General features: G+C 33.1%; 2 protein-coding genes across 2 annotated transcripts; one reads left to right on the top strand and one right to left on the bottom strand.

The window, feature by feature from the left end:
- Positions 1-8,018: 8,018 nt before the first annotated feature.
- Positions 8,019-13,218, top strand: LOC134268155 (slit homolog 2 protein-like). The gene is made up of 10 exons (XM_062750355.1): positions 8,019-8,216; positions 8,428-8,499; positions 8,606-8,677; positions 8,799-8,870; positions 9,025-9,096; positions 9,390-9,556; positions 10,289-10,351; positions 10,972-11,035; positions 12,351-12,646; positions 12,817-13,218. Exons 1-10 carry the CDS (start codon positions 8,029-8,031, stop codon positions 12,861-12,863), a joined length of 1,113 nt encoding a protein of 370 aa, XP_062606339.1. The 5' UTR covers positions 8,019-8,028; the 3' UTR covers positions 12,864-13,218.
- A 3,204-nt stretch (positions 13,219-16,422) lies between these two features.
- Positions 16,423-22,368, bottom strand: LOC134268156 (uncharacterized). Its single transcript, XM_062750356.1, has 3 exons — positions 22,253-22,368; positions 19,920-20,061; positions 16,423-16,819 (listed from the first exon to the last, which is right to left on the bottom strand). The coding sequence occupies exons 1-3, from the start codon at positions 22,284-22,286 to the stop codon at positions 16,537-16,539; spliced, it is 459 nt and encodes a 152-aa protein (XP_062606340.1). The 5' UTR covers positions 22,287-22,368; the 3' UTR covers positions 16,423-16,536.
- Between the last annotated feature and the right edge of the window lie 3,007 nt (positions 22,369-25,375).

Here is a 25,375-nt window from a genome sequence, read left to right as displayed (position 1 = left end):
TGTTAATCAGAATGTTCTTTCCGTTTATGAATTACGAGATACATAATATAATGTATAATTTACTTCCTTAAAGTGAATCTTTAAAAATATATATGTTTTTCATATTCAAAATATAAAGTTACTTATCTTTTACTATCGAAACAACGACGGGTCCCTTTTTTTAGAACATCGAATTTTACTTCTCGGATAAAAACGTATTCTGCACAGTTCGTGTTTTATATTCTAAAATTGAAAATTAATACATTTTTAAATATAAACGATGCGTGTGTCTAACTTCAATTTATATTTTATGCAACCAACATTTACTTGAGAAAATTGATCAAGTTTAAAATGGTATCGTTTTTCTTTGAGTTTTATCCGACTAAAAGTTTTTAAAAAATATTTGCGACCATCGTCTCCATCGCATGCCTTTTTTTTTTTTACACATATCGAGGCGGTTTGTTGATCAAGACTCATTTTCATTGTTTACTTTATATATTTCCAGGGCGACAATTGATGGTTGCATCAATGTTTTCTTGTTCTGTATTGAAAGAATAATCAACTCATATGTATGGAATGCTGCTCGTCAGAATGTTGATTACAAATTTAACACATTTGTATTCATTTAAACACGTTATTTTTAATCATTAAATAATACTTATATACATACATACAGTGTATATGTGTGTGTGTGCCTAATTTACTGGTTTCCATTCCTTACACGTTCTGTACGAGCGGTAGAGTAACTTTTTAAGCACGCACCTGCTATTTATATGACCATGTCACGTGACATAAAAACCACACAGATCCACCACACAGGAAATACCCATAACGACAATAATAATAATTATGAAATGCATTTATTCTTTGAAAAATATTTCCCTTTGCCCCTGGATATTAAACAAAGTAACTACTTGCAAAGTTGTGATTAGGAAGGGTATTCTTTGAAAGTTTTGAAATTCGTGACCCAAAGGTCAGGGGTTCCGGTGTTACGGTGGGTCTATATAAACTGTAAAGTTTAAATTCATTAAAGAGGCTGAGGGGTGGCAGTCATTTTCAGACTATTTTGATCTCCTTTAAAAGAAGAGCCCCCATATAAAGATATACAAAAATGATCAAATTTTAAAACTAAAATGTATGATTTTTTTCTTTGCCAAATGATAGTTGACAGTTTATGATACCGTATCTAAAAAAACAAGTTAAAACTGATGGTTAATATGTTGACCCCCAGCCTCCTTAATTCTTTAAAAATCTTCCTCTCTGCTCCTGGATATTAATTAAACTAACTACATATAGTTATGATAATCAAGGGAGCGTCCTCCAGAATTATAAATTTAAAGGCCCCTGGCTCATGGGTACCATGTTATTTGTAGACAATACTGTAATTGAATTAATGCTTTGAAATTTGTTCTTTGGTGTAAACCAATTTTTTTTTAATGAACAATGGTCCTTTTTTCAAAATTATGAAATGTATGACCTCAGGATGAGGGTTTTTGTGGTCAATGAGCACTACTAATTATTGCTAATTATTACCAATTAGTTGAAATCATGAAAGTTTTAAAGTTTTACAAGATGTTCAGATGACCTATAAGATCCATAGGCCTCTTGTTGTGTTCTTAAGTGAACCTCTAGCATCTCGTTAATATGCATTTCATCTGTACCCTCTGGTCCGCCCTTGGTTGTTTTAAGTGTCTGTTGGTTAAGACGGGTCTAGAATCGTGGATGCTTTATCTCTCTGCATTCATATGATTTTTTTTATGTCTGATTTCTTTAAAATTGTACAAAAAGGGGACCATTGGTCTCCCTATTTAAATACACTACAAAGTGCCCTCTGGTCCCCCCATGTGATGTAAAATATAGAGTGCCCTAAGGTCCTCATAATGATCTACAACATAGGGTGACCTCTTACCCCCTATTGATGTATAAGGTGACATCCGTTTTCCCTTATGATGTACAATATAATCTAAAGTCTGCTCTTGTACAGTATAAGGTGACCTATGGTCCCCTTTCTGTTGTACAATATAAAGATGACCATTAGTCTCCGTAATGAAATAACATAGAAGGTGACCTTTGGTCAACTATTTGATGTACAATATTAGTTTACCTCTGGTCCACCTCGTAACGAACGTTAAAACTGAACTGAAGGCTCTGTCCCCCTACTGATGTACAATATAAGGTGACCTCTGGTCCCCCTACTGTTATCTCCTACTGATGTACAATATAAGGTGTCCTTTCGTCCCCCCCAATGTTGTACAATATAAGGTAACCCCTGCCCCCTACTGTTGTACAATATAAGGTGACCCCTGGTCCCCTACTGTTGTACAATATAAGGTGAGCCCTGGTCCCCCTACTGATATACAATATACGGTGACCTCTGGTCCCCCTACTGTTGTTCCCTACTTATGTACAATATGAGGTGACCTCTGTTCCCCCTTCTGATGTACATAAAAGGTGTCCTATTGTCCCACTACTGATGTACAATATAAGGTGACTTCTGGTTACCCTACTGGTGTACAAAATAAGATGACCCCTGGTCCCCCTACTGATGTATAATATAAGGTGTCCTCTGGTCCCCTACTGATGTCCCCAACTTATGAACAATATAAGATGTCCCCTGGTCACCCTGCTTTTGTAAGGTGTCCTATGGTCCCCCTACTGATGTACAATATAAGATTACTCCTGGTCCCCCTGCTGATGTATAATATAAGATGTCCTCTGGTCCCCCTTCTGATGTACAATATAAGGTGACCTCTGGTCCCCCTGCTGATGTATAATATAAGGTGTCCTCTGGTCCCCCTACTGATGTACAATATAAGATGACCCCTTTTCCCCTACTGATGTACAATATAAGGTGACCCCTGGTTCCACAACTGATGTACAATATTAGGTGTCCTCTGGTCCCCCTACTGATGTACAATATAAGGTGACCCCTGGTCCCCCTACTGATGTATAATACAAGGTGACCCCTGGTCGGTCCCCCTACTGATGTCCTCTACTAATGTACAATATAAAGTGACCTCTGGTCCTTCTACTGATGTACAATATAAGGTGACCCCTGGTCCCCCTACTGATGTACAATAAAAGTTATCCTTTTGTCCCCCATATGATGTATAATATAAGGTAACCTCTGGTCCCCCTACTGATGTACAATATAAGGTGTCCTCTGGTCCCCCTACTGATGTACAATATAAGGTGCTCTCTGGTCCCCCTACTGATGTACAGTATATGGTGTCCTCTAGTCCCCCTACTGATGTACAATATAAGGTGACCTCTAGTTCCCTACTGATGTACAATACAGGGTTACCTCTGGTCCCCCTATTGATATAAAGTGTAATATTAAATGTCCTCAGGTCCCCTACTGATATTCAATATAAGGTGACCGAAGGTCCCCTACTGATGTACAATATAAAGTGACCTCTGGTCCCCCTACTGAAGTACCCTACTGATGTTAAATATAAGGTGTCCTCTGGGTCCCCTACTGATGTACCCCTACTGATGTACAATATAAGGTGACCCCTAGTCCCCCTACCAATGTACGATATATGGTGTCCTCTGTTCCCCCTACTGATGTACAATATAAGGTGACCTCTTGTCCCCCTATTGATATACAATATAAGGTGACCTCTGGTCCCCCTACTGATGTACAATATAAGGTGCCCTCTGGTCCCCCTATTGATCTAAAGTGTTACATTAGATGTCCTCTGGTCCCCTACTGATGTACAATATAAAATGACCCCTAGTCCCCCTACCAATGTACGATACATGGTGTCCTCTGGTCCCCCTACTGATGTACAATATAAAGTTACCTCTGGTCCCCCTATTGATATACAATATAAGGTGACCTCTAGTCCCCCTACTGATGTCCCCTACTGATGTACAATATAAGGTGCCCTCTGGTCCCCCTATTGATCTAAAGTGTAATATTAGGTGTCCTCTGGTCCCCTACTGATGTTCAATATAAGATGACCACAGGTCCCCCTACTGATGTACAATTCAACATGACCTCTGGTCCCCCTACTGCTGTCCCCTACTGATGTACAATATAAGGTGTCCTCTGGGCCCCCTACTGATGTACAAATAAGATGAATTGGTCTCCCTACTGATTTAGAGTATAAGATAACTTTTGTTCCTCCTTCTTATGTAAAGTGCATTATAAGGTTTCCTCTGGTCCTACTGTTATTCAATTGAAGGTGACTTCTGGTCCCCCTACTTATGTACAATATAAGGTGATCTATATATATACCTATATATTGAAGTGTATTAATCGTAACTGCAATTAATTTTACTTCATGATAAAGTCACTTGCCAGTTTTCGCAATATTTTTTTCTTGTTTGATGCATATGGAGAATAATTAGTTTGCTGGGATTTGAATTCATGGATAAACATTATTATTAGAATGATTTTATGAGTACATTGCAAAATAATAAAACATGGTAGAGAAGAATTCATATTTTTATTCATATTCATATTTTTAGATAAACTGTACGAAACATGGACACAAATGACGATTGTGCAACTTGTTTGGAAAAATTAAGAAGACCACATTACTGCTTGCCATGTAAACATATGTTTTGTCGTGAATGCATTTCCATTTGGAGAGAAAAATCATGCCCGCTTTGTAGAGAACACATAAAGTCCCACAAGCCAGTTTCATTATTCACTATTGGTGAGTATTAATTTTGGCATTCCATTTTCACCTGCTAGTGACGCTTTCATCTTTCAGTTGATTCGATATGCACAGTCAAGAAACGATCTATATAGTTTTCGAATATGAGCAGACTACTGCCAAAATATGTTTCAAATCAAGGAATCCAACTATTTTTTTTTATTGTCAATATCCTGCAAATATTGTGATCATCACATTAATACTTATCTATAAAAGGGTTTTAACACAAGCAAAACTGTAACTATAAATGAACCGTATTTCCTTGATCAGAACATCAATGAAATTGGGAAAGCTAGACTAAGAAGAAGAAACAATCAAGGCTATTCATATATTGTACTTACTTTGCAAAAACTCATCACCGAACTTACCGATCGATTCGGGGCGTTTACTCTTGAAGGATACCTAATCCATCCCCCAGGTTTTGGGGGATCTTTGATTGCTTTGCCCTCAGTTATTTTTTTTTTATTTTGTAAAACAATGATAATTTCATATTTTATATACCGTTGTATGAATAGAATGTGAATTTAACCATTAAAAAGTAATGAAAACTGGTGACTGAAAGGCAGAAATCAGTCGGTCATCTTTCAGTGGATTGCAACATTTCATCTATGATAAATAATTAATTTTTCATAAACCTTATATCATTTTAATGTTCATTACAGGTATATCAGCTTGGAAGTCTCTCAACCACGCTAAAAGAAACATTCTGATTTGTCTCGTTCTGGCAACTGTCTTTATTTTCATCGACATTCCGAGTTCTACTGGACTCTTACGTTCCTTATTACACCCTGTTTTTGTGGATTTGCTGTGGATATTATTGGGAACATTGTGCATGCTGCTGACACTTATAACTATGATCCTAAAATGCACCTATAGACTGATTACTGAAATATTAGTGTTTGAGATTCAAAATATTCTTCCAACAATGTACAATATAGTAATGGATACCGGAAAACATGTAATTGATATACCAGTTTATTTCTATAAAGGATTAAGCATCTATTTCTGGGATAACAGCTGGTCTGCATTACTTCTGAAAACAGTTCATATTGGGGTTTTGACAATTTTTATGAATTCCGAGGCTCGATTGGAAATTATCAGACTATTTCAACGAATTCATCTGAGAGACAGAATTCGTAATGTGTTTCATTAAACATTATTTGATTTAAAGCACTTGCTTTGGTGAAAGTAGCCACCCTGCATTTTATCTACTAGTAGGCTTTTTTCTTTTAAATCTAAGAGGTTTATGCAATTCACGTTTGTACATGCATCATATGCATATCGTTTGGTTGCTGACAATAACAATTCTTTAGATCAGATTGATTATTTTGGTCAGTATTCAGAAAATCAAAATTATTATATATGTTCTCGCATGTTGTAGATCTGTCACCAATACATAATGAAATATAATATACATGTACTACATGTACAATGTAGTGTTTTTTGTATATTCAAAAGAAATGTCATAATGAAATATAAATTGCATAATTAGTGGTTCACCATTTGTTTTTCTTATTTCTTTTTCGTGACGTGACATATATGGAAATAAATACTGATAAGGCGTGTGTTGAAATAAAAATATATTTCATTATGGATATCATCAATCATTGCAGTTCCTGTAGTTATTACGACGTGGGCGATACCGAGTACCGGTACTTACGCATTAAGTTGATCACATCAATGTAATGATAATTTATGGTATTTTAAAATATAGCGCACCAAATTTCACTTTTTTTCTTGTGAAAAATTTATCTGAGCCGTTTAATAAAATATGATTATTTAAGGACAGACGAGACGTTCCTCAATGATATATAATTTTTCCCAAGATTTTGTTATTGGAAATTACTACTTCAACATTTTTTGTCACAAAAAATGAGATACCTTACCAGGCATTTGTGCGCGATACCAGATTCTGGCATTTCTTATATGATCCTTTAGGGGAAGAACACTTGCCAAAATCACATTTTTAGTGTTTCAAAATTTCACAAACAATTAGAAACAGGTTTAAAAATCAGGAAGTAATTAATTTTTTGTATATTTTTTTTTATACATGATGAATATATACAAAACAGAAATTTGGGGAACGTTTCGTCTGACCTTAATAACTATTGGTTATGAAAATGTTATATGCACATAAGTCCCACAAACCTGGTGAACCTTCTAGGGGTCATTATTTTTATGCATCCATAAACAATGATTTGGGTAATATAGATTTTGCCCTGTTTGATCAACCCTATTCCTAACTTTTGATTAACCGAAGCTATGACTTGTTGGACATTTTTTACCAGTGTTTTCCTTGTAAGAAGTCCTTTCTTTAGATAAAAAAAAATATTTGACCTCTTTACATTAGACATTGACCCATTTTTATAATAATGCTTAACTGTAGCAATGACATTTTAACAGTTAAAATGTGTTTGCACGCTCTCTGCTTGTGCTATAGCACTCGGATCTCCTCGGGTGGCTTGTACCTCGCACACTAAACTCGGACGAATGTGTTCTACTATTCTGCTGAGTCTGTCCTGTGGTCTTATTTGAATTTCATTCAAATGTTTTACTTTTGAAATCCGAGTTACTTTGATGCACGCTCAACACTGTGTTCTTGCATTGAAAGACTACTAACCTACGGTTGTAATTAACATGAGGAATTAGACAAATAAAGAAACCTTTTCGAAGAACTTTAGGCAGAGCGAAATATGAAATGAGTGACAAGGCAGTTTCTGGTGGAGAAATGTGTCGACTTAATGCGTATTACTCCACCTATCACATCCGACGTTTAAATGGAGCTTAGCAGAGTCAGCCGAGGATTGCCTATGAAAATAAACATGCTAATAATAAAAACAAAATAAAGATTTGTTCTCAATTCATGTTGATCATCCATTGTAGAATTAAGCTATGATTTTGATACACATGAATGATAGTGAATACGCATTATTCAAATGAAGACAATCAATGTAATTTTTTTTTCTCGAAAATTTCTGGTTGAAAGCCGTTTATGCTAAAGAATTATGAACTCAAAATGATTTAAATATCTAAAATTCATGGAAATGTTTTTTTCATGATATGAAAAAAAAAAAATCCTCAAATATCAGTAAAAAAAATTAATGCTTTTTGGGCTATATATTAAATATCAACGTATCAATTAAATTAAAAGCCCAAACCAAATTTGCATGAATTTCTGCTTTATCGGAAGTATCAAAAATAAATCCGGAAATCCTTTTTTCATCATGTATCGTGTTTCCTGAGTATTCCGAAGGGAAGAATATTCTTCTGATATTATAAAATGTAGTTTCCATCGGAAACAATTCTATAAGTACAGCATACATGAATATACTTATATATCATGTTTAGAGCTATAATAAAGTACTGTCGATGTCCTTTGTCGATGGATAAAAGAAAGATAAAAGTCTTAATTGGATGGTCACTGTTTCTTATAATTAACAAGCTAATATCCAGTGAGAGCCAATGCTTGAAAGACGAACCAAGGTGTGATTGTTCTATCAACAGGATAGATTGTATCAATAAATCCTTAAACAGAATCCCTTCAGGATTTCCATCCACAACTAAACAAATGTAAGTTCATTACTTGTTTTGTCGTTCTAGAAAAGGAGAAAACAAAATGTAATTGCATTATCATGTAATTACTTTTTAACAATAGTAAGTTCTGAGTATCTCAGAAAGACGGAAATTAAAGATAAACTTATCTCGATCTCGTAATTATTTTTGAAAACTTTTCGTTAATGAAATTAATTCATCACTGCATGATAAAATTTATCTTATGTAGACACCTGAATGACAATCAGATAACTGTTATACGAAGGGGCGAGTTGATCGGACTCCCTCTTCTTTCATCCGTGTAAGTATTTGTTAAATGAAATACGTATATTTAAGTTGTATATTAAAAAAAATAGAATATTCTCTGACTCGTATTTTATTCCAAAACACAAATTTCTTTGTTTCAGTAATTTTTACAACAACCATATATCCCACATTGAATCGAAGGCCTTTTATAATCTTTCCTTACTGGAAGATATGTAAGTACTAGTGATGCTTTAGGATTTTTGTTTGTTAGTTTTATATCAGTTTTGTGAGGAACCATTTTCACTTTTAATTTTAAAATGGACTCATCTGTTTGTTTTTTTTTTAACCTCACAGTGTTTTGAATAATAACAATTTGCAACAAATTCTTCGATGGACTTTTCTTGAGTTAAAAGTTTTGTTTGACATGTAAGTACTCTCTAAATGAAAAATAGAAATCAATAAAAGAAATTATTCTCTTTCTTTGTGATTTAGATTATCAGATCAGCACATGTTATGCTTTGTAATATAATAACTATTGTACATGAACTATAAAAAATTGTATAGGGTTTTCTTTTTTCAGATACTTACAAAACAACAACATATCTGTAATTCACAGGGAAGCATTTGTGTCACTGCCTAAACTCCGGTCAATGTAAACGCATAAAATAATGCTAAGTTTTATTCTTGGTTATATACTTATCATATTTTATTTTCTTTAACTCATATAATAATAAAATATAATAGATGGCATATATTCAGAATTGCAATATTAAACTATTGAAAAAAAATCTCATTTGCCTGTGTTTTTACACTGAACGTCTAAAATATTACAGAAAATGGCCAAATATGTCTATTCAAGGAAGTTTAATTAAAATGTCATGTTGATTATATTATATGTTCCGAAATAAATCTCAAACAAAAGTGTACATTTTTTTTAAATTTCAGATATCTTACAGGAAATGTCATTCATTGTACCTGTCTTATTGAGTGGTTCGCTCAATACCTCAACGCACACCCCATCATATCCCAGAGATCCGCCACACAATGTGCTTATCCACCTGACTTAGAGGGAAAGGAGGTTACTCTTGTGAACTTCACACGTTTGAACTGTGGTATACCTACTGTTATTATACTTTTATTACTTCTTTTTCGAAACCAAATTTAAAAGATCAGTTAGCTCTTTAAACTCTATTACAAATTTTTCAAGTAAAGCAAAGCTGTACCCTAGGCAAAAAATTGTACAATAAACACATAGTTTTAGAATATCAGCAATATCGTTTAAAATCATCATTTCGTAAGTTCTAAGGTCGACACAATGAACCTATCAGCAAATACAATTTGTCATAAACTCAAATGCTGAGTGACGTTTTTCATACTTATTGTTAGCCAAAAGCCATTATTTACATAATGAAATATCGACGGATTTTTTTTCGATCATGTAAAGGAACACACCGCGGGTGTGAGTGGTCAACAGGGAATGTTCAATTCCTGATGCTACCTTGATCCTTCTTATGAACCGTGTTTGTACTTGATATGTATTGTTGAATTGAATTTTGAGCTTGAATACTGTTCGTTATTTTCATACTTGTATATTTCAATTGTATTCAATGGAACTTATTTTAAGAATTTTTTTCCACGAATTATATTGTTCATGTTGCTTTTAGTTTTATTTTTACTACGTATACATGTACGCATGGATATGTACTTATACTGCTCTTCTTTATGTTGAATTAGGAATAAAGTAATGATATTATAATTGGCTGTCTTTTGATAATCAAAAATTTTATTTTACATGAGAGTCTTCGAAAAACTGTACTCTGTAAATTAATTAAATTCTTTAATAGATACACATTCCAGTATTGCTGTAAAGAGTTCTGGTGACTCAACGATACCAGCTTCTTATTATTGTAAGTATAATGCAGTAAATATGCCAGAGTGGAATATAATGATACGAGTATATTAAAAATAAAATGTTCCCCTATTTAAAAATGTTTTCTCAAAAAAGACTTTTTGAATGAGTTTTCTGACATTAAGACAATATATTTTCAAAATGTCCATTATCACAGTTTTAATATCAAGTTTCGTTATTTCCTTTAATAATGCTTTTTTTTAACAAAATCTCCCCTTTTATATACGAAAATAAGTTAAAATTAAATTTTTAGCTTTCTTATAAAATCTGAGTTTCATTTTTTTTTAAGAATAACATATTTTTTTTTTCACATAAAAGGCATTGGCTTTTTACCAAAATATATGTACCTGGTACAATGTATACATTACGATGCAATACTGTGTTCTTTATATTTCTCTAAATCCTAAATCGTAAAAAATGTTCAATAATGAAAAAAAATGTGTCATGGACTTACAGCGACATATCTACATGTAATGCAATATTACTATAAAATATATTACTATATTCTAAAACTTTTTATTGAAGGAGTTATTTCTCTTTGCTTTAATAATATGAGATGACTTGTCAATAAAGTTCTTTTGAAGTCACTGCAAATCATTTATCCGTTTCCTTTCTTAGTAGCTACAGGATTGGTTTTAGGAATGCTGATATCAACCGTCTCCTATATTCTCCTACGAAAAAGGTAACTTTATCAATAATGATTTCCTATAAAATTATAAAAAGTTTGTGAATGAAGGATATGGAGATAACGAACAGTATTCAATATCAAAGTCCATAAAAACAATACAAAATAGGAGCAGAGCAAACAGAGCAGAGCAAACACGGATCTCTAAAACATCAGAGGTGGGATCAGGTGCCTTGGAGGAGTGAGCATCCCCTGCTAACCGGTCACTACCGCCGTGTGCTCCTTGTTATGATCGGGAAAATCCGTCGTCAATTCAGTGCATGTATAAATAATGGACTAACAATTTGTATGAAAAATTTCAGCATTTGACTCGATGATAACTTGTATTTGCTGACAAGGTCATTGTACCAACCAAAGAACTTACAAAATGATGACTTTAATCGAGACTGCTGATATTCTTGTTTCATGAACTTGTTTGTCAGTAATTTAGCTCGTTTTAGAAATTGTTTATACGTAGAGCATGCTCTTGCATATCGAATCAACTGATATATTGAAACGCCGTGTGCAGGTGATGAAGGTATATTGCTGCATAAGTAAGGGAAGTTGGCAATAGAAAAGGTAATGTCATCACGTTTATCATAGAGCCTAGTTGTTAGATTACCATTAACGTCTTTTAGAAGTAAAATATCCAAGTATGAAACAGATGTACCAGACTATGTGGTATCTTACAAAACAATAAGACACAAAATACAGATAATCACAAGAAAAAGAAATATTCCATTTAGTAATGAGAAAATTCACTGAAAATTGAGGAATGGCATAACTCTCCATTAAGAAACGTTTCTAGACCTTTCAGTTTCCATTCAGTTGTACAATGGGTACAGTTTAATTCAATTCTGTGAACTTTGGTGACAGACCAATAAAGATTGCAAGGAAAGCTTTTGCCCTTACCAAATATAAACCTGTCTATAAAAATAATGGAACACAGAACACAGAAAAAAACTTTTTAAGGGTCCCAGAAAAATGCGCTAATGTGAAAAGTATTAGGTAAAGTTTTAAAGAACTTATGAAACTGAAAAAGACACATTCATTGATTCTTTCAAAACTCAAGGAAATCATTCATTTTTTTCTCGTTCTTTGTCAGCTTTTCCCCTGTGTGGTTTTACTTTAATTACATTAATGGTAGTTGGAACCGCTTACATCTGTTGTTAATGTCCCTGGCTTACTTATGCATATTAGGAAGGTACCGTCTAGTAGAACTCAACAAACTTATTCTCAGAGACTTATCATTATATCTCTATCATAAGGAATCATTTTAAAATGTAAGGAGTCTTTAATGAGATTTTTTAACTTTCAATCTCGTGTCTTATAGAAAACATTCTAGATGCAATGGTCCCATCAATGAAGAAGAGGTAGACTCCCCTGTGATATTTACAACTGGATGTCAGATGTCATCCCTCTCCTCATTACGGGATCTGGTGGACTCTTCAATGGACAACGTGACGTATTACAGCCATAACAGTGGCTTCTCTGGAGACTTGGAGGAGGATCCAACCTGCTTCGCCAGCGGGTATGAAACGTGCAGTGGGTCTCCTGTTTCTGGCCACAGATACAGTCGGATTCAACGTGTGAATAGCGATTACGAAGATATTGCTAATGTTTGTCGAGGTATACTGCATTACTTTTTTGTTTCGTGTTTCCTATGTTTTAGGTAATTATCTTTATCTAAAATAAATGATAGTGAGAGTGAGAGAGGAAAAGAAAGACAGACACGTGCAGAGACGGAGAAAAAGAGACATTATGTAATTTGTCAGCTTTTCCCCATTTCTACTTTTCAGAGAGCAAGTCCACACAGACACAGATTTACAGAAGACCAACTGTATAGCTTGTTCAGATGAAATGAAAACACGAAAAAGAACACTTTCATAATGAATTCTTTGTTGATATGCAATCAAAAGCGAAACAATAAAAAAATCTTTTACAGGTAAATGAGTGTGTGGAAGACAATGATAGACATAAAGCTTTAATTCTCAACAACAGCATGTCTCTGCTATCTATGCCTTATATTGTTTGTGAACTCAGGGAGTTTTATTCATTTTGTCTATTAAAATCTGTAACTTGAGTATTAAAAATATTCATATTGCATATTTTATTTTCGAAGACACATGAATGATGTATGTAAGAAAATAATAAAAACTGTTTATTAAAACGTCGGCGAAACATCGAGTTAAAGGTCGCGGCATGAGTTTCTTCTACTTATGTAGATTTTTTTTAATAAAATTAAAGGAATATAAGAATTAAACATGCTGGCAGCCATTTGGATTTCTAAAACTTCCTTACACATCTTTTCTGCAGACTACATAAATGTTGTCAATAAAGAACTCCACATTCTTTGATATCGACTTCAGAGTTGTTGTCTGGAAAATTACAGTGATTTTGAACAAAGTAATTTTTTGGTGAACAATCACAAGACATAATCAAAGTACTGAAAGTACTCATGGGAGTTGAACATTGCTATCTGAAAGATCTCACAGGAAGTATAGGAAGAGTTTCGTGCTTTCAGATTCAAGTCAGCTAGAACTGATTTGTTAGAGATACAACACATTACGAAACATTAAAAATAATTTCTATTGCATTTGAATAGCCAAGATTATGGGACTGCTCTTAAATTAGCTGCAGAACTGTAGCTGTCCAAAAAAAATTTTGACAGACCGGAGAGCTATAGTGCCATCCATTGAAAAAAACTGTATATTTATTGCGCACGAAGAGTTAAGTTTAGTTCTGGATTTAATCTTTCTAATTCTTACCTCAACAATTTGACCAAACCAAACAAACAACCCCCACCACCAAAAAAAAAAAAATTTCCAAACTCGAAAATACTATTTTGTGGGTAGGTTTCAAATTTCTTTCTGTACCATTTCTTACTCAAACTCAAACACAAACCTTATATTTCTGAAGCATTTGAATCAAAACGCCACTACTCTCTTTAGAATGTGTACAAGATATTTGGTCCCAAGAAAGAAACAAACAAACACTCTTTATATTCGATGTTACCATCACCAGACACTAGATTGTCATTTTTCTTCCTCTGATTAGAATAAGTATTTGCTATTCTCTTTTGGGTATGAATGTTTCTTTTCGGACATAATAATTAATTTTTATATAAAACTCCGGCCTTATCTATTTTATCAAATGTATCTATCTTTATAACTTAATCATCAAGTTTTGTTATTCCATAATTTTAAATTTTATTTCAAGTAATTTCTATATAGAAGTAAGTATCTGAATACTTTACATTTTGTTTGTTTTGCGTTCGATAATTTTTCAATTATATTGAGAAACTACCACTTGTCGATGGAGCTAGCTACATGTAAGTCTACAAATTTTTACCTATACACGGCACTCAAAACCATTAAGTAGTGAGGGATCGTTTTGTGCAAGCACATACTGCGACATTGGATTTCAGTTTATATGGTCTCATCAAAAGAGTTCATCTCCAAATGCATCCCACAGGATTCGAACCTGCGACGTAAGGATCAATTAACACCCTACTTTGAATCCCTAGAGCAAACTCTTTTAACAACTGTGCCACGCGAGTGACATTTAAAGTTTGTGATTTTGATTTGATTCAAATGTTATTAAAAATCAGACATAGTTTAACGAGATACTACAAGGAAAAAAACAGTTGTAATCATGAGGAACGATCTTTCTCACAGATCGATATCATTGGGATTATTATACAGTACCATGCATACGCATGTATTCATTAATTTTAACTGTTTTAATTATATAATAAAATCAAATGATACGTTTTATAAGGTAATACTGCAATGCAAGTACATACACATTTTTCAAGTTCAGATTTGGTGTTGTACACGTGACCAACTGAATGCTGATAAACTCATGAAATAAAGGATGAAAATTTAATGTCATTTGAAATTGTGAGATTCGAATGTCAACAAACTTTAATGCTATTATTTTTTCCCTTTACCCACGTAAAAAAATGAGTTGCATGTATCTGGTCTGACAAACATTTTCCAGTCTAACAGATCATTATACTTGTCAGAGCAAATAAATGTCTGACAGTGATATTTTCCGTAGTATTTTTTTTTAAAGAAAATAACGTTGTTCTGCCTCCTTTTTGCTAAAACAAATTGAAAGAAGTTCGGTTAAACCTTAGCGTTCCTTTGACCTTACATCTTTGTTTACATCTGTATATTTAGACAATCGCGTCATTGTCAAACCAGTTAGACCAGTTGTTGCTCCTTTGATGACCTCGCACTTTTTGTAATGCGGCGTAGTGGAGTCAGCCGAGGATTGCCGAATGATAAATGATACATGACGGGACCTTTTCTTCATACGGAAATAAAAATTTACGAGTTATTTCTCAAGATAGATGACAAAAATACGCTTTTCAAATTAAATTAAATAAAATTCATTTTTATTTACTTTCAAATCATTTATGAAAATTATATTAATTCAGAAAAATGAGATGGACTATGCGGAAGCTTCTGTCATGTTGTAAATTTTGAATCTACCGGGTGTTGTCATGTTGTAAATTTTGTATTTACTGCCACCCGGTAAATTCAAAATTTACAACATGACACTTCTTCGAGTTTATATAGACTGGTGCGAGTTTGTATTGAATATCACAGGGGAGTAAATTGGGCGACACAGAAACACCACGACAGCCGCTATATAATTCATTGTAAAATTACTGCGCTAGAAACCGCGTGACAACCTAGGGAGTCTGAACATAGTTCAACTCCCAAAAATCTCTATTTGCCTTTTTTGAGGTGAAGGGGTGGGGCGGGGGGGGGGGGGGGGAGGGTTGAGACAGTACTTGTCTAAGATATCAAACAGTCACGGAAAAAGGCGTCTGAGGAGATGATGATACACCAGGTCGTGTAATTTTCATTATAATATTAACATGGAGGTCAGAATGCGAATTTTTAAAACGGCCTAAATCAGTCTAAATGGCTGTTGGGAATTATTGGAAATAACAATGTAAATAAGTTAACAAGATAATAAGCAAGATGTCTAATTAGCAAATATGATCCCAAATCCAGTTAAAAAAAAGAACAAAAATGAGACATCTGTACAAATGCGACACTATAAATCTAAGTTTTGTGCGATAATTATCGATTTGTAGCTTTCTGGTTTGACTGTACGATATTTTTCAAAGAAAAGAGCAACTATGCTGCGACAAAATGAATAGCAAAGTCTTAATAAAAAGAGTATTCAGACTCACGAAACGTAAATTATATTTTCCATACATACATGTAACCATATTATAATGACTTGTTTTACAATGGGAAATTATGGATGATTTATCGACTTCAATTATAGTAATTACATTAATATTTTTAGACAAAACACGTAAAATTCATACAGGTGTATACACTGTACAATGTACATGTGGAAAGAATAAGATCCATAAACACTCAAATGTTATAACTATTTATTTGACTATTTAACGAGCTACGGTACATTTTATTCAATACATGAAACAAGAGTAGAAATCAACCAATTGCACACAATTTTAGACGGATCCAAAGTTAAACACCGCCCCTAAGATTTTCATAATCAAAATCATCCGAGTCAGAATCATCAAGTTTTTCTCTGACATTCTCATAATCATCTTCATCAAGGTCTTCGATATCTTCGTATCCATGGGAACTTGGTTCCTCCTGAATTGAAACATTTCCTAATTTCGCTTTATACCGAGATCGCTTTTGTTTCATGGACTGTTGTCCTTTGCTTGCCATTTCTATGTCTACTATTTGTCGAGTACTTGAGAATTCGTCTGGATTCATCTTTATTTCCCCCGTACAGCAGCACCTTCAGGTAAATAAAGAAATCAGTTAGTGAGACGGGTAAATTCTGTTCTTCAGAAGGGGTCAATAACACACAATTTAAAGGGATGCATCTATAGGGTGAACCGACGAAAAGTGCCCTCACCTTCATAGACTATTGACCGAGGGGTAATTTTTCTACACCTGAGTTTGATATCCAAGTCAATATTATACGGGGGTGACATTCCGTCGTTACATGGGCATAGAGGCATGCCACCCACCCATACTTGTACTGGCATAGTAGTTACTCCTTCACATCTTAATTTTGATGATGTAATTCAATCGATAGGAAATTCAGACTTATTTACATCTTTCTTAATCTATACGTATGGTATGAGACAGCATTCTTAATAATTCATACTAGGTTTAGACTTCAGATCATTCTTGTTTTTTTTTTTTGGCACTAATTTTTCGAAATCGACCTATAATTACGTACTTCTGATCAGGACTTTGCATTTAATTCATGAATATGGATATTTTGTGTATCATTAAATCTTTCTGCAAATCAAGTTTATGAAATATCGGCAAACCTTTCCATAAGAATAAACCAGTCTGAAATTTCTGATCATTTCCCCGCCATAAGAAGTGTCTACTGCTCATTTTGACCAGGTTTAATGACATCCTATTACACCAATAGTATTCAATTACGCCTTGCTGATAACGCTTAAACCTGAGGCTCTGCTTAAAAATTCAAAATGGGAAATCGAGGCTGAATACGTATTTTTGTTTCTAAAAGATCGAAGACAAAATAATAGAAAAAAGACACAAACAAGGATTTCTGTCTTTTGATATCTGTTCAAAACTCCTAGTAATGAGTGTAATTTTCAGTCTTAGAACATCTCATGAAACGTTAATTAATTAATGAAGATTTAAAAATTATATTGGGAAATTATTTTCAAGAAAGGGACTTTGTATCTACGATCAATATATTGACTGTTTACAGTCAATTTTAGGCGTTAGCTTTACCACAGAAAAAAAAATGATCAAAAATTCTATAATGCAACAAAAGTTTGTTGTCATGTTTCTTATATCTATCTTGAAAATTATCTGATTTCCTTATTAAGGTCATAATTGATACAACTGTTGAATTAATGCCATAACTGACGCGATCCACCCAAATAAAAGAGGAGACGGATTCGTCTATTAAACAAGGAAGTACAAATCATCAAGGACAACATTTTCATGCACTGACGTGAAAATGGGATACATGATTGCAATTTTATGCCTGGTAACTAGATAAAAGTAATCCATGTTTAAAACATCTTGTCAACGTCGGCATTAAGCATATTACCTTTGATAAACGACTACACAACATTCTCTAGCGAGTTTAACCATTGCATTTGGGAAATTAAGTACAGATGGCAAAAAATGTGCCTGAATAGGTATACTCAGTACACAATATACATTGTAATATTGGAAATATGTTGTACAATAAAAATAAATTTAAAAAAAAATTGAATTGAGAAACCTTCAAAGATGTTCAAAATTCTGCTTTTCTGCAGCTATTCTGGCAATTATTTACAACTGGTCATCACTTCAATTCCCATTATTTAGAAATTTTGAACAAAAAACTAAAAACTGTGTGGTTAAAACTATAAATTTTTCTTTATATAAAAATGACTCAAGTATTGATAATTTTTTTTATATAAGTTTCCTTTTAATATGCATCTTCCGTCTTTTACAAAGTCTCAAATTTGATTGATTCATTATAAATTGTTTTTAATATAACTCATCTTGAAATGATTACTATAACACGATTGAAATAATAAGACATAAGCTGCAATAGTCATCCATGACGTAATCTACATCTATCAAATAAATTTTAAAAATAGAAGCATCTTTAAAAAAAAAATTTCACTGGAGAAAAAATTTTTTCTCAGTAAACAAAGATACCTTGTTATAGTAGAGAGAGAGAAAAAAAATAAATTTCATCGATTTTTCAAGCATTTTTAGGATCAGATTTACAGATAAAATGAAAATGAATCATTGACAAATACATGCAAGGATTTTGTCTTCTTTGTTTGTATCAAATGATAGATTTTAAAATTTAATGGAGTAGGGAAACAATTGTGACATGTAAATGAAACTAAGACATAAAAAGAGTCTCTATATCTCTAAGTTAAAGCTTTGCCTATCACTAGCTAGAAAACACAAGATTACTATATGTATCATTATCATCAAATACTGTTTGATATTTTGTAATTTGATTAAAAAAACAATAATTGACTATAATTTTTATATGAAGTCTTTGTTCGTTTGAGGGGATCATTTTAATATGAAGTCTTTATTCCGTTTGTTGGGATACTTCTCAATCATCGTAATCTCTTGAAAATATATTGAAAAAAAGAATAAGCAGAAAACGAGAAGTGCAATCTCTTTCTGATCACTCATTTTAAGAAAAAAATATTCAAAGCTAACCAAAACAGCTATCGATTTTCGTTAAATCTTGTTTGTCCTTAATGTGGAAATAAGTCCCTCTTATTATGAAATAATGGCCGCTATCGGTCCTTTGTATTGCAGTCACTCATCAAATATAAATACACCGGATCAATCATTTTAAAATTACTGGACCAGCTTGATTGTAGATTAGTGTATCATTGTCCTTGCTTTTATCTTATGCACGGAGCAAAAAAAAAACTGTTCAAATTATAGTTCGTTTGCATGCATTAGCATTGATTAATTTTGTTTTACCTTATCCATATAAAAAGCCACATTGGGAATATCAAAATCCTCTGTAAAATCGTTGGAGGAGGGGGTGGTTAATTATAAAAGAAATGACTTTTATAATCGAAAACTGATAATTAAACAGAATAGAGTTTCTTTCAAAAATGAAAGGAAAAATGAAATCTCAAGACAAGAAACAATGAGAAAATAGTAATTAATCTAATAAATAGTATCACATGAAAAAAAAAAAACTGTGTCGTTCAGTTAACTGAAATTTACTGAATGACAGAGTTGTGCTATTTAGACACATTTCAAGACCTTTCAGTTACCATTCAGTTCAGTGCAGAAAACGTGCAGATTCATCCTGCTTTTAAGAGTAAGTGTCAATCAGTTTGACAAAATCCAATGTGAAGAATACGTACCTCCGTAAACATATTATCATTCTAACAAAGGCACAGAGTAGAACCCCGAAGACGACAACAGCGAGGCCGAGGTACACACTGAAGGGAAAGGGAAAAGAAAAGTAGGATGCGTAGTCCGTAAACTGTGTGAAGGACAGTAATGCTGAAAAGAGGAACAGAAATTAACGTCATTTTGATTGATAATAAAAATATATAAAATACCATAGAAAATTTTAATCTGCAAAAGACAAGCAATACATGTATGTTCAGCTAGACATTTAATTTCTTGTCAATGACAACTTTGGACATATTGGTAACATTCAAATTCCCAAACAACAAAGCATTATAATACATGTGATAACGTTAACTTTTCATACGTCACGTTTGCTAACATCTACAGCAATATACCTTCATACATGTAACCTGCATACGGTGTTTACATGGCTCTGTTGGTTTGATACGTAAAAGCATGTTCTACGTATGAACAATTTCTAAAACGAGGTAAGTTATTGAGAAACAAGTTGATGAAACAAGAATATCAGCTGTCTCATTTAAAGTCATCATTTCGTAAGTTTTAAGGTCGAGCGATGAAATGACCCCGTCAGCAAATACAACCAGTCATAAGTCAAATAGTGACTGACGTTTTTCATACTAATTGTCAGTACATTATCTATACATGAATTGTCGACGGATTTTACCGTTATTTCCCGATCATGACAAGAAGCACAAGGAGGGTGTTACCGGTCGGTAAGGGATGCTCACTCCACTATGGCCTCTGATCCTACCTTTAATGTTTTAGAGGTCCGTGTTTGCTCTGCTCGTTGTTTATTTTCTTTGATGGACTTTTGAGCTTGAATACTACCTGTTATCTACACATGCTTCATGCATTAGACTTCAACCGATTTACCTATTTCCCAGGCGCCAACTGATACATTCATCAACCTTATATTCTTGTTTTGTTTGTGTTTTTACTATTTATTTGAACAAAACAAAACTCATTCTAGATTTTAAAAAATTCTTATTTTAACAATGAATGTTTATATATAAAGGGTTTTTCGGCAAACAAGTCCTAACTTTGCAGTTTCAGTATAAAATTAAACAGAATTAATCACGTTAATTTTATTTTTTATTTTAATCAGCAAACTTATTTTTTTTTTTTTGTCTCTGAAATGTTGCTTAAATGTTGTTATCATTCTTTTAAAAGTCTACTTCCTAGGAAGACGGAACTCATGTGTACGACTACTTTTTTTTTCTCAGTCTGATGCACTAATGCAGATAATATTAGTGTTTTGGCGATTTTCTACAGAACGGTTTAGTTAAAAAAAATAATCCATAGAGATCCATTTAGCAACCCGACTTTTTGCTGATGTAAATAAACATGTAAATGAAAAAAAAAATGTAATTACCTTATTTTATATTGTTTATGTTATAAAATGCAATAATAATTCTATAAAATACCTCACAAATATCTTGCAATAATATCCCCGAAAATTGGGACACTTAGTCAAGAGAACTTGTTTACTCTTTAAATTTATGCGTGTCTGAGATGCTTAGTTTGTATTTAGCTGTTGCTAATGAACAAAAGTCACCCGCTGAGTGTCTCGATGTTTTTATACACAATTACAAAAACTTCCTGTTCATGGCAACAATATAGTATTGACACACACTTCGCAAATCCTTCTTCATTGTCTCATCATTGTTTCCTGCATGTAAAATTATATTCACCCTATGGGCCTAGTAGCTGTAGTCTGTCTATATCAAAAAGCTAGATTGTCTTAGTGGTATAATCCCATTTTGTCTTGTTATTTCTTTATATGATTTCGTGGAGGTAGAAAATTAGAAATATGAAATATCAGATAGGTTTTTATTTTGTGTTGAAAGCTAATTAGTACAGAGAATCCCGAGAAGAGATGTTTCTCAAAAGAGAGCAACGTGAAATGAAAGGATTAGATGAGCAATGTATCATGAGACCGGTCTATTGATACAACAGCTAGCATTGAACTTATTGCATTCCGTGAGCTTGAATGTATGATTAAATGTGAATCTCCTAAAGGCAATGCTCTTTTTGAAAAAAAGTGTTATTATTATTAAACATCATCAGCTAGTTTTTTGTGATTTAATTCCATATACATGTACTTGCAGATATCATTTATTATGTACTAACTGTTGGAGACTATTCTATACCAATTTATTTTTAATCCAAGGATTTTAAGTATGACATGCATAAAACGCTCCCCTTAATAGACGAATGATATATACGAGCCAATGCACCCAACCATTCACCTCCTCTCCCCACTATTAACTCTGATATTTCAATAATTACAGCAGGTTAAAGTGAACAAGAACCAGCTTACCTGACATCGTGTTTATCTTTATATGTACAATCATGTAATAGTTCCGGCTTCTCTAAGGCGGAAGGAAGGGGAGACGGTCATCACACACTTAGAAACCCTTGAGATGATAGCATTAATGTACCATCAGATTAATGCATGTTCTGAGTTTCTACATGTGGCTTTTTCAATTAAGCATGCATTTAATAGACGCAAGTAGAAAAGTACATGTATATTAGGCGATGCTGTTTCCTTTTTCCTCACATCCCTATATATGGTTGTGTTATTCATTAAGGAAACTGAGGATATTACAATAATTAAAAGTGAACTTTGCTTAAAGCATTATCAAATGTATAATGCAAATCTTAAAAATGTTACAGTAAAAGACGAAAAAGAAATAGATTTTTAAAATAATATTTGTACGCTTGAAGTACATACTGCTCAGCTCTCAAGAAGGAAGAAAAATCTTGTTCCCAACCATAATAAAGGTACATGTAAAATGTAACTTCAGAGATAATTTTTCATCTCAGATGTCAAGTATTGATAACAATAATCATTCTGTCGATATTCAAATTGAAAACATCCAGCCGAGGGAAAAAATTACATTATAGAGAGGGGACCCAACTAACAAAAAAAAAAAAAATTTTAAATTACCTATATTTTTGAAATTTTCTTTTCACGTTAAAATCTTTTTTGACTAGGTACATGTAGAATTTTTAGTAAAACTAGTTATATCATAAATACAATTGATACCTCCACATAAAATTAGTTTGTTTGCTTGCTGTGAAACGTCGTCCTTTTTGAAGTTTTTTTTTCAGTCATACGGTGACACCCATACTTTCCGGTGGAGGGCTGCAAAGTTTTAGCTACCTTCGTCTTCAAAGCCATTAAGCTTTGAGGGATCTTCTTCGTGCCAACAACTTCTAGTTCACAGAACCTCAGTTTACGCGGTCTCGTCCGAATGACCTGTCTCTTTTCGAATTCGCAACGCAAAGATCAGCTTCTTGATATCAACTTCCAAAAAAAAAAATGAAAACAAGATACAGGTACCTTGACAAAGAAGTTCAAAAGAAAATATTGAAAGGAATCAAGGGGCATGCACATTGATTTTCTCTTAAACACTGAATTCTACTGAATGCTACTTAGGAGGTTCGATCCTGAGCTTTTGAGCAGATTTTGGTCTGGACCTTTATTTCTAAAATTCTACATCTTTTCTGAGCTCTAACATTAAATCGAAATTCTACAATGTAAATTACACTATATTCAATGACAAAAACTGCGATGAAATTTCGTTCGAGTACGATTAAGCCAGGAGCTATATTTTGTGGTGGAAGATTTTTTTTTAAGAAAATGATCAATGTTCCTCTTTTTAGCTATATACAGTACACTGTACTGTTAATTTTAGATTCCTATTTTTTTTTCCATGCTGTTTGTACACAAAGCTATTTTTGCAGGATAATGTGGTGTGTTGGTTCTGAAATATCTATTAAATTATTTTTATGAGTTTGTCAACAAATTGGGGCAAATATAGTAAATGTATTCTGAAAGTAAAAAAAGAGCTAATTTTAACATAAAGTTCACATTTTTTAAGTAATATTCAAAAATTTATATAATAAACCCCCACTTTTTATGTTCATTTCTAAATATTTAAGATAATGTTAACCTATCTGCTTAAATTCGGCAAACGTTTAAGACTTTAAAATTAATTTTCTAAGTTGCTTATTAAATTTTCAATGCCAAAAAAAAATCACATTTTGTGAGTGCAGAAAGGTCAAATAATTGATTTTGAGAAGCAATTTGAAACATTTCTTAGTCACATTTTTAAACAGACTTCTAGTTTATTTTGTTCCATGCTTTATTTGGACAAAAAAATATTGGACGGAATACGTTGAAGATGTAATTTTTGATTAAGACACAAATTTCAGTGAAGCCAACCTCGTTCACTGACAAATAATTCTGAATGCAGCCCTTCATGAAATCTGTGCCTTCACCCTTAACCAACTGCATGGTTCCTATGGAGCTCTTTAAAAAAAATTTTCAAATGTATCATACAGTCATTATCTAACAATGTATAGAGAATAATACATACCCTCTTCCAGATCACATCCTGTATCGGCCCGAGACACCATAACCAGTCAGAGGGCCGAAAGCCCATGAGATCATATTGGTAGAGGGCTGATACAGGATGTGATGTGGAAGAGGGAATGTTTTATGATGTTTATTACATACTTAGTAATAAAATATAAAACACATCAGCTTGAGAAAAAAATAGTCATGCATGGACTTCTGACATGTACATAGCTAATTGTCTCTCACTGTTTGGGTTTCCATGGTTATATTTACTTCTAAATTGTTGTAAACAGTAATTTCAATTTTCAAAAACATGTACATGTATTAAACCACATAATATAAGATTTTTAAGCTCCCGATCCGTAGTTTGAAACAATCGTTTGTTAATTAGATTATCCTTACAAATTAAGAGCATCCCCCATAAAAAATATGTATATCATCACAAAACTGTTTAATTTAGAGTGCTTCAACTTACTAGGGGGTGATATTGATCCGTATCAGCCCGGCAGATCCATATCAATCCTGTGAGCCTGATACGGCTATTGTTATGTCAGGTATGTCGCATATATGCAAAAATCCTGTATTTATTACTAGGTATGTAACTTTTAATTACATGCTTATGGACATGGATATAGACCTGCAGGGCTGATACGGATCAATATCTCACACCTGGTAAATTAAAACTTCAAAAACAATACTTGTGATATAAAAACACATTTTTAGTTCACATTCTCCTAATCTTGAATAAGTGTTCTTTGATAAGCTACTTTGATACAGTAAACAACGTCATGTCAGTAGTCAGCATGATTTTTTTTCTCAAGTTGCTGTGTGCTGGATTTTATTACTAAGTTTATGATAAACATAATAAAACATTCCTTTTTCCTCATCACTTCCTGTTTAGCCCTCGACCAATATCATCCCATGGACCTTCGGCCCTATGGCTGGTATTGGTGTCTCTAACTGATACAGGATATCATGTGGAAAAGGCTTATAAAATGTATTATTCTCTATAAATTGTCCAGTGTAAATGAATCTATATGGTCAATACGGATAAAGAAATCAACTAATTGCAGAAAA

Source organism: Saccostrea cucullata, unplaced genomic scaffold (genome assembly GCF_032062105.1).
Source record: "Saccostrea cucullata isolate Sc308-1 unplaced genomic scaffold, CSIRO_AGI_Scuc_v1 ctg8952, whole genome shotgun sequence".
In the NCBI taxonomy this organism is placed as follows: domain Eukaryota; kingdom Metazoa; phylum Mollusca; class Bivalvia; order Ostreida; family Ostreidae; genus Saccostrea; species Saccostrea cuccullata.
The sequence above is the reverse complement of the archived record's forward strand: the minus strand, read 5'-3'. Positions and strand labels throughout refer to the sequence as shown.

Coding starts and splice junctions, on each gene's coding strand:
- LOC134268155 (XM_062750355.1), top strand. CDS start 8,029: ATGGATAAAAGAAAGATAAAAGTCTTAATTGGATGGTCACTGTTTCTT. Junction 8,871..9,024: donor TTAAAAGTTTTGTTTGACAT/GTAAGTACTCTC, acceptor TTCTTTTTTCAG/ATACTTACAAAACAACAACA. Junction 11,036..12,350: donor TATATTCTCCTACGAAAAAG/GTAACTTTATCA, acceptor CGTGTCTTATAG/AAAACATTCTAGATGCAATG.
- LOC134268156 (XM_062750356.1), bottom strand. CDS start 22,286: ATGATTGTACATATAAAGATAAACACGATGTCAG. Junction 20,062..22,252: donor AAAGATAAACACGATGTCAG/GTAAGCTGGTTC, acceptor TCCTCTTTTCAG/CATTACTGTCCTTCACACAG. Junction 16,820..19,919: donor ATGATAATATGTTTACGGAG/GTACGTATTCTT, acceptor ATTTACCTGAAG/GTGCTGCTGTACGGGGGAAA.